At 37.6% G+C, this 16351-nt stretch overlaps 1 protein-coding gene across 10 annotated transcripts in view; it reads right to left on the bottom strand.

The window, feature by feature from the left end:
- PTPRM (protein tyrosine phosphatase receptor type M) overlaps nucleotides 1–16351 on the bottom strand; it is a 466670-nt gene that overhangs the window by 43908 nt on the left and 406411 nt on the right. For all 10 annotated transcript variants that reach the window (XM_065830251.2, XM_065830253.2, XM_065830257.2 and 7 more), the window contains 2 exons: nucleotides 11597–11673; nucleotides 8763–8799 (listed from right to left, as the gene is read on the bottom strand). In XM_065830251.2, coding sequence (XP_065686323.1) covers nucleotides 8763–8799; nucleotides 11597–11673 — 114 coding nt within the window. The remainder of the gene's footprint in view (nucleotides 1–8762; nucleotides 8800–11596; nucleotides 11674–16351) is intronic.

Here is a 16351-nt window from a genome sequence, read left to right as displayed (position 1 = left end):
GAAATGTGTTTTAGTTCCTGATTTGTGCATTCTTCTCAATAAGGGTGATTTGCATCATGGACATATGAATACCTATTAATCACTCATTCTAAATAGCCCATCTGAGCTTGGGAAGACTAACAAATGTGGAATTTATTTTGTAAAAAACATGCTGCTTGTAACATTTCCAAGTCAAAAATCTTAGGTAATTGACTTGTTGGACTGGGTTCTTCATATCAACTTGTAATGCAGAATCAATTTTGATGACAGATGAGAAGTTTAAGATCGCTTTATCCCCTTCAGTAGAAGGTTCCTTAGGGAACGGACAAAAGAACCTAATTAGTCTTTCCCATTTCTACTTTCTATTTTCATGTTGAGTCAATCATAAGCATCAGGATGTAATAAAATCATCACTATTCTCTAGCTCGAAAATACGAGTTCATTTTGGCTACTTGTTTCTTGTATTTTTCCCCGAGGACCTTATTGTGAAGGAATGTTGCTCATGCTTCTGAGTAAGATATTCAGATGCTGCATTTTTTAAACTTGTGCTGGGAGTTTAAGTGCATTAACACAAACACTTTACCCAGATGAACAAACAAGCTAATTCAGTCTATATTAAAGCAAAAGTAAAAATGCTAGCAAAAGCAAATTTGTCGTAGTTTAGGTATCTCATGGATGAGATGTATCACTCACAAGATAGTTTTCCGTTTAAGGCTGCAGAACTTGGGTACACTCATAGAAACAGAATCAAACAAATATTAGTCAGATCAAAATACATGTGAAGATCATTAACAAACATGTATTGGATATTTTTTCTTTTAAGATAATTATGGTAAAAATTAAATCTGCATGACAACAAATTCTCTCAGCACTATTATTTAATGTTATTTTTGGGACCATATTGGTTATTTTCAGCAATTCAAGTAGGAAAGGGCAACGCTAACATTTTAATTCTGTTTTTTATTATATCTTATGGAGACTGTGGTATTTGATGTACGCTGTAAACAAGGAAAGCCATTCTAACATGTGGAGTGTATTTGCATTTAATACAGACACAGAAACATGAGCATGCTTGCAACAGAATGAGATTTAGTGGCAGCAGAGGGAATGTCTGCAAAGTCTACATCTGAATATGCAACTGCACGGAAGAATACAGATGGATGGGGAAAGAAATTAATCCGATAAGCTTGTATCTTACTTTTTTTCAAAAGCCGTGCTTCAAAATCACCCAGACTGTCATATGCATTGGTGGCCATATCAATATAGAGATTTCAGTTGCCACCAAAGGATATAGAATAAAGATGACAGGTTTCAAAGATTCGGAGATGGAGACAAGACAAAAATGAGCTGCCTTATTTGTTTCTTGATACATTTGTTTTTTTCTGTTCGTAAATTTGCTACACTTTTTTTTTTTTTCCCCCCTTTCCCTCAGCAAATGAGAAGACGAAAAGCCTTCTTACACCTGCTGCCAAGCTTCCTCCAGGTTGCTGAAGACCAGCTGGAAAATAAACTTCAGAGAATAAAAGATGCTTTGGCTACGTGATTTTCCTGACAAACTGCACTTCTCTGCTCCTTCTGTTTTAGCATTAGGCATCACTGATTGACAAGCATGTTAACAGTACTCTGTCAAGTGTACAAGGTACCTTCCCCATCAAGTCCAATTTACAGCTGATTCTTTATCAAGGATAGAAATCCTATCATCAAACATCAGCTTTTCATAATTCACACTCCCCAAAAATACAATGTGAGGTGCATTTGTAAGGCTGATGTTGTATACATCTTCCTGGCACAGAAAATGGATTCAGGTGCATAATCTAGGTAATTAGGAGTCTGAGAAGCAAACACACTAATACGTGACCTCCATAATGCTCTTTTTGGAAAGTATGTTTGGTTCATAAGGACAGTTTGCTCAGCTCTTGAGTTTCAGGAAGATCATAATTTCCTTGTTTGAAGGACTTATTTTACAGTTACATGTTTTAAAAGAGGGCAAATATATACTTTTCATACAATCTTCTATTTTCTATAATAGAATCTTGAATAATTTATTTTTGCCTGATTGACTTCTTTATCTACTTAATTACCGTAGTATCTCATTTCTCTTACTTCTTAATTCTGATATGTAAAGTGTGTTGTGTTTATTCTAGACTGACTTCACAACAGAGGAATCAAACCAATATCTTGGCTTTGTGACAGAGATCTAGATATCCTCTGAAGACCTTTATGTCTGCTCTCCTGCTGCTCAGTCTTTGCGAGGGAGAGAACAGGATTGCTTTTTCTGCCCCTGTGGCTTTGACATAGATCTACAGAAAAATCATCAGCTTCTCAAACTGTTGTTTCACAGGTCACATGAACAAGCAAGTGAAAGAACAGCCTGCATCAAATGAGGGAATTTATATTCTACAAATAAATATTAAATCATTACTCAGTATTATTTCTAGAGTTTGTCTGTACTTTCAAAGAATTTCCGAAGGTTTATGACAGGCAGGCATGTATTTTTTGCAAAAGGTAGCCACACATACGTGAAGAATATAAGTGGCTCTACCTTGTAATGGACCTATCAGCAGTTCTAACACAGCTATCACTAAATTCTCCTATCATAAGCAAAGAGGCAGAGAGAAAGTCTCGTATTCTCATGTGCCATAATGTGGCAACCTTTGAAAAGTGTTGACTTCGATAGTTACCAGGTTTTACTACACACTGTCTCTTTTTGTCCCCAACACTAGTAAAAGTACCAACTTCTTAAAGATGCTCAAATGTCGCAATTGTTGTCATCAGCCTTCGGTGGGAAATGGTAGTAAGAGAGCTCTGGTGAATCTGCCATATGGCTTCACAATATAACCTGGAGATACCACTTCCATATCCAAAGGGTCTATTACTTCTGTATGTATTTGGGTGTAGTGAAAAAAATAACTTTGCCATTTTTCTCCACTATTGCAAAACAGGTGAAGGACAAGTTTCAGAAAGCCTCACCTATTCAACATAGTGCTTAGGAACAGGTTGATCTCCTTCACTGAAGACAGATGGCTTCAATCACGTTTTAACATTTTGATGATCAAGAAATAAAGACCGGCATCACACACAGTTGAATCTTGAAGATTAATACATGGCTATAGAATTCAATTACTTCAAATACATATCAGGAAATCAGACTGAATACCCTACATCCTGCAAAAATGACAGCATATATAAAGCTGAAAAATTGTGCAGCACAATCTTGCTTTGCTGTTTTTCAATTCCCCTGAAGTAATTTCAAATGTTAATTTTCATGTGGAGGCTAAAACCATGGCAGCAAAAGTTTCTTTGTAAAGATACGTGTGGAGCTTCCATACTGCTGTAGTTCTGACAACTTTCTGCAACATAAAACCAAAAGATATTCCAAGGAAGTTAACAATATTATTATTCAAAGCAATATTTCTGCTTCAGATGCCTCAAAGGGAACTTTCAGTTTGAAAGAAAATGTATTTTTGTTTTTGAAAGCCCTTATTAAAATGTTCGCACAACATATACAGTTGTGTGCAGAAGAAAGACACATTTTGCAGAAAAGAGAAGGAATATGAAAGAGGTTATTACTGTGGCAGGTTTATGCTACTGTAGTGAAGACTGTAAACATTTCCACTGTAAATATTTATTTTCAGAAGTTTGTAAATCATACCTAAAAAACTTCTCCTGACCGAAACTTGACTTGATGTCTGTCTCCATAACCACCAATACAAAAAGTGAAACAATTTAGCATCTGCTTTACAATTGGATATAGACAAAAAAGAGGCTGAAATGCTACACTAGGCTATTATATTGAGAGCTGCTTTATTTTCAAGAGTAACTTTTTACAGTCATTAAGATGTGCTCTGAAGTAGTTCCACAAAATATCTGACATCCGGTTCCTCTGCAAGCTGCAGCAAGCAGAGACAATCTCACCCTTGAGGAATATTCATAAGTCAGAGATGCACAAATGAATGTACTTCATATATAAAGACATGCAGCTTGCATGTGAGTATCTGTTGTTTCACACATGATTGATCTGCTCGAAAATCAGCCCTGGTGGAAATAGCAATGAGCGATGCTGTAGAACTATAATAACATTTGTTTGTAACTCATAATTTACAGTTGCTGGTGCAGTGGTGGAGGAAGCATTACAAAACCTTTGATAGAGACTTGCTAAAAGAAGTTAGGTCAGCTCAGTTAACTATGTGAACTTCAGGGGACACAGAAAAAGTAAATACAAAGAAAGATTAACTTTTCCTGCTTAGTAATCAGGGTGAGACATGCAAGATCAACAACAGTCATCCAACAATAAGTTGGGAGTTCTGGTCGGCAACAGGTTGACCATGAATCAACCATGTGCCTTTGTGGCCAAGAAGGCCAATGGTATCCTGGGGTGCATTAAGAAGCGTGTGACCAGCAGGTCGAGGGAGGTTCTCCTCCCCCTCTACTCTGCCCTGGTGAGGCCACATCCGGAGTACTGCGTCCAGTTCTGGGCTCCCCAGTTTAAGAAGGACAAGGAATTACTGGAGGGAGTCCAGCGGTGGGCTATGAAATGATTAGGGGCCTAGAACACCTTTCTTATGAGGAGAGACTGAGAGAGCTGGGTCTGTTCAACCTGGAGAAGAGAAAGCTGAGAGGGGATCTCATCAATGTTTATAAATATCTCCAGGGTGGATGTCAAGAGGATGGGACCAGACTCCTTTCAGTGGTGCCCAACAACAGGATGAGGGGCAATGGGCACAGACTGAAGCACAGGAGGTTACATCTGAATATATGGAAAAACTTCTTTACTTTGAGGGTGCCAAAGCCCTGGAACAGGCTGCCCAGAGAGGTTGTGGAGTCTTGTTCTCTGGAGACATTCCAAACCCCCCCTGGACACATTCCTGTGCGATCTGCTCTGGGTGAACCTGCTTCAGCAGGTGGGTTGGACTAGATGATCTCCAGAGGTCCCTTCCAACCCCAACCATTCTGTGATTCTGTAATAAGAACATCGAGCAGTATGTGTCAGAATAGGTACCATACAGATATTCAACCTAATGGTCTCACGAAAGGTCCTGGTTAAAAATCTTTGGGTACCTATCTCCTGGAAAAGAAAAGCTAGCTGTCAGTAAATTGAACAGTTCATACAAGAGCTTGATATTCTGCTATAAAAGAATTTTAAGTAATTATAGCTACGGGAACAAGGGATATATAAAACAAAGTCACAAGTTTCAAACTGCACCAGCTTGCTGGTTCTGCATGACCCAATATGCTGGCTTGTGATGAGGGATTCTTTTTAATCACGGTGACTCAGGTGCGGATCCCATCTGTTGATGCCAATTACAGCAGATCACCAAAAGTCTTTATTAGCTGTAAATTTAGTCTACCACTCACATTATACTTATCACATAAAGGAAAAATTATGTTAATTTAAAAATTGAAATTGCACACTCTGAAAGTATTGCTCTTAAAATGGAAGTAAAACCTTTTCTGATTATTAGTTGAGAAAGCCTTCATCAGGTAAGTCTCTAAAAAAATTTTTTCTCCCTGTAATTCAAATTAACAGCAGGATGCTATGAATGCCAAAGTGGAAAAATACCAGTCTGTATGTCAAACTCTGGTTAGTATGGAAGACACTAACACTTTAATAAACAGGTTATTATGCAACTCCCAGCTCTGTTAAAAGCAGATTGGTAGTCTATTACAAACTGATTAAATTTGCCACTTTTTCACTTCAAACAATTATATTTGCTCATTAACACTTGATATCTTGAATGCAGCTTAAGAAGAGCATAGGAAAATTAAATATCAATCATTCTAACTCCTCAGAGATTTAAAACTGACTCATGTAATGATATTTTCCTTCAAAGAACAATAGGCATGTGCACCTGTGAAAGTTGCGGTGGAGGAGAAAAGGGAGAATGGGAAAAGTTATTTTAAGACTGATATAAAGTAGACATCAAGGGAATTAAACACGCAGCTTAACTGTTGTGCTGCACTGATGTGTTTATACATATCTATATGAAAATGTGTTCTAAAACAGAGCATGAACATCGTTGGCTATACTGCAAGCCGTGGCTCTTGACAGGCTTCCTAATAAGGATGACACACAGAGGTATAGTCTGAAATGGGAACCAAGTGTTTCTCCTTTCATAGTTAATACAGAGCCTTAAAGGAGTTTTAGAGATAATTCCCAGTTAATTTATCATTTTTGCAAAAGACAGAGATTGCATCTTACTGGAAGTGTTTCTATTGTGCCAAGGCTTTGTCAGGAATCAGGATACTGGAGAATAACACTAACTAGCCTTTACACAGCTGCTTCTATCAGGGCATTGCAGAGAACTATAAAAATCAGATGAGTATATTTGATCCTATTCTGCAGATGGGAAAGCTGAAACAGAAGAAGGAAAAGAAACTTTCTCATGATTCTTCATCAGGCCAGGGATGAAGCCAGAGAGAATACACAATCCTCTTGAGGTCAGTGCTCTTGATTTCTTCAAAATGGAGATACAAATCTGTTTCCCAACTGGTCTTAAAAACTAAGTTGTTAAAGATGTAATCTATCAAAAACCTCGCAGCCAGATTATTTTGAACTTGCTTTAAATCGTATTCCCATTTTAAAATGAATGTTGTATTCTTCAGAGTCAGTTTCTCACTCCTTGCACTGTGGGAAGGGTTAGGCACCCCTGTGTGTACTTAGCTGTACCTACCTGCCTCAAAGAATAACAGCTGAAACTGTCATATATCCCTTCCATTTTGGAAGAAGACTTGTTTCTAATCCTCTTATTCTCCTTCTTGACTAGGTATTACACTTCTTGACACCATATCAGGAAAAAAGTGTGGCAAAGAAACAGTTGGGACTTGCTGGTGGATCTGGTACATAGACTTTCGGTACATTATTAATACATTATTACATACTTGGCTTTAAAAGCTGAAAGCACAAAACCCTCAAGCTTGGTATTTGCTATTAAAGTATCATCGTGAGTGCTAAAGCCACATTTAAATGTCTTTAGATAGGGATCTTTTATGTTTGTCAGGAGACTATCTGGGAGATCTTTTGGTGAACCTCCTGAAAACAACTGTATTACAAACTGCAAGTAAAATGCCAACTGTGTAGGTTTTCATTTTAGGATTCAATTAAAGGTAAAAAGCAATGGCGTCATCAGCTACAGGTTTAATAAAACAATCCATCTGTTCTCAGAAGAGGAGGGTGTAATAGCCCAATAGGAGTTCACCAAATTCTTGCACTTTTGTCCTAATTTTCCTATCTGGTTCACATGTAGAAAGCCCGCAGACTGAAGGATGTTGTGGGTGGGTAACAGAGGCAGAAGAAGCAGCACATTTAAATGGTTCAAATGGAATGGCAGGAAGATGTCCCGAGGGGGTTTAGGTTGGACATCAGAAAAGGTGGGTGGTAGAGCACTGGAACAGGCTCCCCAGGGAGGTAGTCATGGCTCCAGGTCTGATAGTTCAAGAAGCAATTGGACAACACCCTCAGACACATGGTGTGAACTGTGGGGTTGTCATACACAGGGACAGGAGTTAGACTCGATGATGCTTGTGGGTCCCTTCCAACTCAGGACATTCTACGATAAAATCACAAATTCTAATTCTGGTCTAAAACTGTAATATTGACAGTAGTGAGGCAGTTCCAGAAATGAGATCTGCATCCTGCCTCACTGTCATCTGACACAAAGTAGCACCTCATTTGAGAGTGTCGACAGGTGAAGTACAGAAAGGCCGAGATACCAAACCTAACCCTGGTAGAGTCGGGTACTGGAGGCTGCAGACTTTGGGTTACTTTGAGGGCAACTGAAACCACAGTAAAACTTACTTGAAATGGCCAACTTTTTCTCTGCTTTGATAACAAAGTCATTAAAAAGTATGTATGACCTCTAAACACAACACATGGTAAGATTATTCTGAGCATATTATTCTCAGTACTCCAGCTGGCTCTCTTAAAAGGTTGGGCATGTGTATGTGGGTGTATCTCAACTTCTCAAGATCCACAGGCAAATCCAAGAAGCTCTGCCACAGAATACAAATTACGAAGAAGATTCCCTCTGAGCAGTGGAGTAGCAATCAAATTTTTACATCTAAGCTATCCAAGCATGGGCAGGAGACTGGCATATTGTTCAATATTATGCTCAAGCGGTCACAGAAGACTCATCTTTCCCACCCGTTCCATCTCTGAACTTGAGTAAAGAAATAAAAAAGAGCCACACCAGAATGGACAAATTATGTCTTTGAAGACAAGTACAAATTGAAAATTCAGTTGTATATTGACAACGGAATAGGTTGTTGTTCACAGGTAAGCTTTTAAAAGACGGCCTGTAAAATTCTCTCTAGATCCTTTTAGAGAATCCCTCTGCAAGTGTAATGTGTTTTTGGGTCCTCTACTAGAACTTGCCAATGAAAGTGTTTTGCAGCTTAAGGACCTGAAGCCTAGATAGCATTGAATAATAAGAGAACATACATTTCCAGGACACTGTTGTGTCTCTTAAAAGTTTACTGAGTATTTCTACCATGACTTATTACTTTTTTCATGAATAACAACACGTTGAGTAACTTCTGCTGAAAAAGAAGTGTTTTGCTTTTCTATCCAAATCTTGTCTGAACATCAAGGTAAAAGACTGCTTACTTGACATATCTGAAACCTAGATAATAACAATTCAATTTGCTCACTTTTACCTACGTGATTAAGCCTACTTTGTCCTGGAAACTCACTGTGGCAAAAACACATATTAGAGAGTATAAACTGCAATCCAAGTATGAGAACTTCTTAGTTTCACATAACCAAAAAGAAAGGGTGACAAACTTACCTTGTGTAGCAATGTAGTGATTTGGTCTGTGATAGCCCTGAAATAAATAGAAAAAAAAATATTAAAGGAATATGCACCTGTTAGAGCAGTATTTGGTAAAAATCACAACAATAAATGTAACACATTAGATGCAAAGTTCTTTCCAGTGGAGGAAGGGCAAGGGAGAAGCAGAACAAGAAACAAATGTTTGCTGCAAGATACTTAAGTTGCAGCCTTGTACATTAGGGGACAGAAGCAATACATTCTTTCAGTCCCTTGTTGGCTCTGCTAAAAATGAACAGCATGAAATCCTCTCTAGCACTTGCACCTAATGGCATCAGATGCTCAGGGAGGCTGAGATCTACCTCCAAGCTATTGCTATTGAGTGCAAAGCCTGCCCCATTTTTAACAACTAAAGAATGCTAGATTTGCATTCAGCCTGCGGAAGGGTGGGGGGGATGTTCACTCTGTCTGTTGTGATTTATTTCTGAATAGCAAAAACGAGAGTAAATTCTTTCAGTAAATGGTTTGGTATGAACACACTAATTCCCTTCTAAATAGGAAGAACCTAAAACAATTCTATGTTTCTCTGATGACAAGAGTAACTTAATCACAAGCTAGCTGTGCAATGAAGAATACACTGTGGATTCTTTGCAACATGGAATAGGTTGCAAACAGGGAATGATACCATTTTTATAGTACTTGAGTTTCTGATGGGATGGGAGTGTCACCAAAGGTTTACATCATGTACTAGCATGTTGGTAAACTCAGTTGTACCAGTGATCATCTTTTAATCATGGTTATGATGCATTGTCAGTCATCAACAGGAAGAACTTAAAATTTCAGCTTGTATGCTGTTGCAATTTCTTTGTAAAAGAGCAACAGGCATGGCAGTGATGCCAGGTGGGAACAACTCAAACCAACCAATACCTTGAATATTACAGAACAAATAACGTGAATTAGAGAATTGTTTCCTTTGCATGCCATTGAAGCAAAATATGGAAGTATATGAACTGAGAAGTGTTCAGATAGCTACAAAGTTGATTTTTTCCACTATGTGTTATCTAATATCCCTAGTGGCTGGGATCTAAGAATTCAGTTTCCCAGCGAAAAAAACACATGGGAAAAAATATAGCATAACCATTGCCCCTCTCTCCTTCATTCAAGAAAATTTCATAGTGTCTGTAACAGTGCCATTCCCTTATTAACATGTTTATTCTGACAACCTGACAACTGTACTAATAACTACATGCAAGAGTAAAATTGCAGCTGCTTTTGTAGCAGAAGAACATGCATTTCTAATGGAAACCTGGCTAGCAAGCTTATAAACAAATAATGCTGTGTTTTGTGGTAAAGTGTCTTTGGAAGACATCTGTAGTCCTCCAAGCCTTGCAATTTGCTGAGGATGAGGGAAAGAATTTTTTGGTTCTCAGTCACTGTTTCTTTTAAGACTACGTTCTGTCCATGCTCTTGTATTTCCACAAGCAAAAAAGAAAAAAAAAAAAAAAAGGTTGCAGTGTAGCTATCTTATCAGCATTTTAAATGAGACTGTATGGTCCAAATCCTTATTCCTCACATCTTTTCATATTTTAGAGTGAGATCCAAATCTGAGACAAGAACATACTAATAGCCTAAAACGACACAACATTCCTCAATGTCGGAGAAGGTGTGAAAGTGAATTCAAATCTAGGTCCACAACATGAACTCTTTTTGCTTTGATGACTGATTACTCCCTTCAGAGTTTAGTGAGATGTCTAAGTAAACATAGTTCCCTATGTGCTTTTACCTCTGGATGATTGTGCTATTCTTTCAAACAACAAGGGATGGAGCAGAAATCTGAGCTTAACTTAATGGTTCTTGAACATGTTAATACACATCAATAGAAGAAGATTTCTTCAGAAAGTTACAACTTCAGACTTCAGATTGTTACAACTGAAGCACTTGCTTTTCTTGTATAGCTCTAGTTCCTCCATACTCCAAGAAAAACATCTGTTACGTTCCTATTTCATACTGGTGATTAAATTTGAACTGCAAACTGTGACACTATTTTTCATAGATGCCACTGCTGAGCAAGAAATCTTTAGCAGACACAGTTTCTTATGAAGCAACACTTGTTTTACTTAGCCTGACATCTAGCACTCCATGTAAACAATAAAAATATTATCTTTGCTATCCATAGATTTCTGGCTTTAGATAGTATTGACTTTGTAATGATTTTCAATTCTACTTTGCAGTCTTTCAACCAAAAACACCTTGTCTCTTAAAGAATTTATTCTAATGTAAAACATTAAGTTAACACGATGCAGAATGAACAAAGAAGCCACCTTCAATAATTAAACAGCCTACATATTTAATGAAATGTCTTGCTTGCATTAGAAGTACTGGTTAACAGCTGCAGAATATACTTTGAAGGCGACTTAAAAGTGCAGAGATGACAAGAGATTGCAAATCTCTGCATTAGGCATTACAGAGTTTTGTCACATTAATATGCAAACAGCTTTCTTTTAAATGTGGAATGATGCCAAGCTGTTGACAGAAAGTGAAAATAACATTTTGTTAGCCCATATAAGCACCAGCAGGCAAAGTAGCCATACAGCGTTGCTGGCAAGGTTTCAGTCTAGTGGCAGTTGGAGGAAATGACTCCTTTCATTTGCTTATTGACAAAACCTTGGAGGGTTTTTTTTCCCTTCAGAGTACACCTAGCTTCCAAAGATAGTACTTTCCAAGTATCTTTAGCAGCTGATACTAGCTGTGATATCTATTACAAATTAAATTATGAATAACGTGAAAATAATAAGGGCTGCCTCTTTGACTGAACACAATGTTAAGTTTGTTGACTACATAAGTATACGCACATCGATATAATTTCCATTGATGTAATCGGAACTTGTTTCTCCTTCAATAGGCTGCAATCTCACTCGAGAATGATCATCTGAAACGGGAACAAAGGAGAGAAAAAAAAGTAATTAAAGACACATTCAGTAACAAAGCCTTCATCAAAATACTACTTTCAAGTCAAACTAGAGTCTCAGTATTTGCAAGTTCATGCTTGTTTTGTTGTTCACAAAAACATTGTATCTACATTTAATCATCGTATCAGTCATTCATAAGGCTTTCCAAATCCCCTCTGATTTTCAGTCTGTCTTAAATATTTCTAATATGATATCCACTGCAAATATGTTTTTTTGCCTTGCTCCCCCCTCCCCCTTTGTCAATAAAATAAATAACATAAAGCTCTCAAAAGTTTAGTAATTTGGAAATGCTTCTGCCAGTACTCAAAATAAGCCGAAGTAATTCTACAAGACATACTGCCACCTCACAGTTTCTGAAGGGAACTCATTATGTTTTCAGTAAGGGAGAAAGCAAAATAATGACAGAATCCAAGCAGTGAAATAATGGCTTTGTCACTGAATTTTGCTTCACTGTGGCCATCTACATCTATCCAGGAATATGCAAAAACTTCTCTGTTTTCCAAATTCCAATCCATCATGGCATGAATTTGTTTTTTGTCAGCTGCTTCATTTTCTTCATGACACCACAGCAGTGACTGAGAAGCTCTAGAGGCTAGATATCCCCTCAAAAAAGAACAGTCCGTATGCTGTCAGGGCTGCTTCTTCTTTGAGACTTCATATACTCCTCTTGATTCTCTTCGTTCAAAAGCAAGAAAGCACAATGTCTTTTGCAGAATGCTGCACAAGTTGTTGATAAAATAATTGGAGGGTACGATCTCAAGCATAGAGAGGTGGTAAATAGCCACTTTACTGCTGCTTTGCCAACAAGTTACTCTTGCTAATTAGATACCTGTGTATTATTGTTTTTTAATGCTGCTTGCTAGTTGAGTTAATGTTATTTGCAGCTGATGACAAACCTTCAAGACTGTCATTATTTGTAAATTTAAATAGCATTAGAACACTTGCTACTTGCCATCCATGCTCTGGATATTTTTTTCTTTCAACTTTAAAAATCCTAAAAAATAACAAATGAAAGAACATGAAAAGGCTAAAAACCCCAACTTCATCATAAGCAGCATGATATTGCCCACACTATGGAGGTGGAAGGAGAGGGCAAGTGGTTCTTAAAATAACATTGTTTTAGAATAACAAGTCAAGATATTTTCAAATGGCTGAGTAGGAAAGGAATAGGCAAATTCTTTATTTCATCCTCTTTTATGCTCCAGGTCTCAGGGACTAGAGATCTCAAAGCCCCATTTGCCTCCCTGGGATTCTCCTGGGAGAAAGGGCACAGCCATAAACCAAATACAGTAAATCAGAATGGATAAAAATTCCAGCTCTAGGTTCCACACAACCCTTGTTTTGCTATTTTCTTGTGATAATTTCACCCAACAGTCTTCAAGAATGATATTTTCCAAACATGTTGGAACAGGTCAACCTTTTCAGCCTCTATATTCACTTTTCCAAGACTAAAAATCTACAGAGATGCTACTCTCCATTCCATAACCCTGCCGAGCTATCCTCATCCAAGCGCTGTGCTATGTTCTGCTTAATTAAGTTATTTATCAGTTTCTTCAGAACAGAGGTTCAGCTCATAGGCCCTTAGTTCTAAAGTTCATCTTACTTAAGAAAGATACTACTACTACTACGTTCTAAGCTCCAGACATGATTGCTGCTTTTACAGTTTCGGGACCTGATCCAACTTCTGCTGAAGTCAGCCGACTCCAGAAGTCAAGCATACTTGGACTTATGGTATGTCTTCATCCATGTCTTCATGATTTCCTGCATCAGTGACTTAAAAGCATTCTCACCAGGACAACTCAGGCTAGTAAAGAACTACACTTCTATATTTCTTGAATTACGTAGGGCAGGATTCAGTTGTCTAAGCACCAGCATTACATGCCACTTTACATATCCCGAGATATACTGCCTAGCCTTCAGCTGCCACTATGGAATAGCAGAAGTCTCTCGCGTGTACTGTGTTGCATTTGCTGGTCCTGCACAGATGTCCTAGGTTACCTGAAGTGGCACTACATGTTTATGTTTAGGCAAGTGAATCCTGGCTTTGAAAACCTGCACACCAATGAGTTCCATATTGAGCAACGCAAATTTAAATTTCCCACTAAGAAACATCTCAAAATTGTAACTTCTTGTTATTTCTTTTAGACTGATTATTCAATCGAATAATATGTAGTGGTATCTTTTCTTTACCTTTCGTGTTACTTTGTTATTTTCTTTATTTACTGCAGTCTTTCTTTGCAATATTTCTTGCTTCAGATTGTGCAAAACTGAGTAAGTTATCTCATAACTGTACCTTCATATTATCTTTTTGCCTTTTTTTTCTCACTTATATCCTTTCTAGTACTGCATTCTCAGCTAAGTTTCTGGGAACTCTGGATGTAATGGACTGTTTGATACCCATTTATTTGCAGTAGAGCTGAAGTGACGCCCTTTTTTATTGCTTTGAAAATACTCGTTAACTCCTTACTGCATGGCAACACTCCTTAATTCGAAAAAATTCTTTAGTCAACAAAAAAGAAATGTCACACTGTGCCTATGCCTGTGCTTATGTCAAGTAGATTTAAGCCTAAGAGGTACATAAGCCATATATTCTTTCAACATGCATGTTGATTCTTAAATAGTCTCTAGGTTAACTGTCTAGATTTTTGGGGTATTTTTTTCCTTCATACTTCAGCTGCTTTTGACAATTTTTATATCTCTAAAATACTCTCTTTTCCAGCTCATTGTTATTTTGATACCCCTCTATTAGGAGATCAAACTTAACTTTGCACTGATCACTTAAGCTTTCAAAATGAGTTATGTTAGAATCCATCTGTCTTTGTAGAAAATGGTAATAGATCATGAATATTAGCATTTTATTCTCGCTCCCCTCACGTCACCTACAACATGTAGACACCAGCCTGCAGACTGCAATCTCTAACACTCCCCGTGTGCAGTTGGCTGATCAGCACGTCTCTCCAGCGACCCCTTCTTGGGTTGTGCCTTGCTGACTCTTGGCAAATCAAGCCTTTTATAAATGTCTCACCTGACATCTTTAGCTGCTTTTAAAAACTGTGATCAATATTATCTTCTCACTTAGTCAATATTCAGGTAAAAATAAACACAGGACCCCTGCCATTCCAAAATTACCTCAAGATCTCTCTTAAGAAAAAAAAAACCCCAATATATTTTACCAAAATCCATGCATAACCCTACAAAATTATGGCAGAAACAGAATTTTTCTGAGGTAAGAAAATATTCATTTAACAGATTCATGCCAGTTCTAGTTCCTAAATAGAAAACACAAAGCTTTCTGTGCTCAGTAAAGAAGGAGCACATTTTCTGTGGGTGACTGGACTGTGATCAGGTTCAGGTTGTTGATACAGCGGCTCACAAGTTATAGCCAGCTTCATACAGTGGGTAGGGCATGCTTGTTGCCAATTAAACCCACATCACTTGGGTAATGTAAAACATGGTACCATTTTGACAGGCTCCTGCAATGCTGGCTGCTTGGTGCTATTGTTTTAGTTCCCTCGGAGAACAATAATGACTGTGAGCAATAATGTAACAGTAGTATCTTGGGGAAAATTGAAATAAAGAGGATAAATGGATGGAAAGAAATACATTAAGTGCTTTAAAGAAAAAAATATACATTTAATTATCATCATGTACCCATAGTCAGTGGCATCTGAATCATCATATTTTTAAGTCTTTAAACATAGCATAAAAGGGCAATTTAGTAAAATGCTTTTCAGCTAGAGCAAATTCTTCATACAACTATCTGAGACAAATTTTCAAAAATCAACCACTAAAATTGTACTCACAAGCCATCATTTATCCAGCAGAAAAATACATAAAATAATTAAACTGTTAACAACCCCATTTGCATACATGTATTTAACAGACAACAAACTGTGGGCAGTTGCAGCCTCTCTTTTGAGCTACTGCCTTTAACTACAATGGATTTTGATTTTAACTTGTGTTAGCTGTGTTTTCATGGCCACATAAATAGGAAGTGTTTTTGAGAACACCTCCATCCAGCTCTTTCCCTTTGTAAATACTGAGAACATTAAAAGTAAATGGAGATCTAAATGATCTGAGTTACATTTGCCCTCTCAGGAAGCCTTCAGTATCACTTGTAATTGCCATTGATTTGTGTATCTAAGATCCTTTACTTGTTTTCCCTTGGCTACTCATCACTTCACTGCCTCAGACATATAGCACTAGCAGTGTTCTGTCTTCTTCAACCAAAGGGTGTCGAAGTATAAGATGATGCCTAACATGCCATTTAAGAGGGGACTGACAACACTAAACCCTGACTAAAAGAGAAGATCTATTGTCATAGGCTTGGATTGGAAACAAAATTTCACAAAGGAAGGATAAACATAAAACATTTTGGTATTCTTATTTATGTCTTCAGTATTTTTACTTAAATGACAATAGTCATCTAATGCATTGCTACAACCTCACAAAACGAGTTTGTTACACATTAAAGATTGCTTGGAGGGAAAGAAGCAAACCCACATCTAGCTAACTTACCTTATTTTGCATATACTGCATCCCACCATGATATTCCTATTTCCCTAACAGATTTCTCTTCCTTTTTCTGTGAGTAGCACAGTATGCATCCAAAATACACAGCAGCATTACCACATCCAT

The sequence above is a fragment of the Patagioenas fasciata genome, chromosome 2, assembly GCF_037038585.1.
Source record: "Patagioenas fasciata isolate bPatFas1 chromosome 2, bPatFas1.hap1, whole genome shotgun sequence".
Classification (NCBI taxonomy): Eukaryota; Metazoa; Chordata; class Aves; order Columbiformes; family Columbidae; genus Patagioenas; species Patagioenas fasciata.
This window is presented reverse-complemented; position numbering and strand designations above follow the sequence as displayed.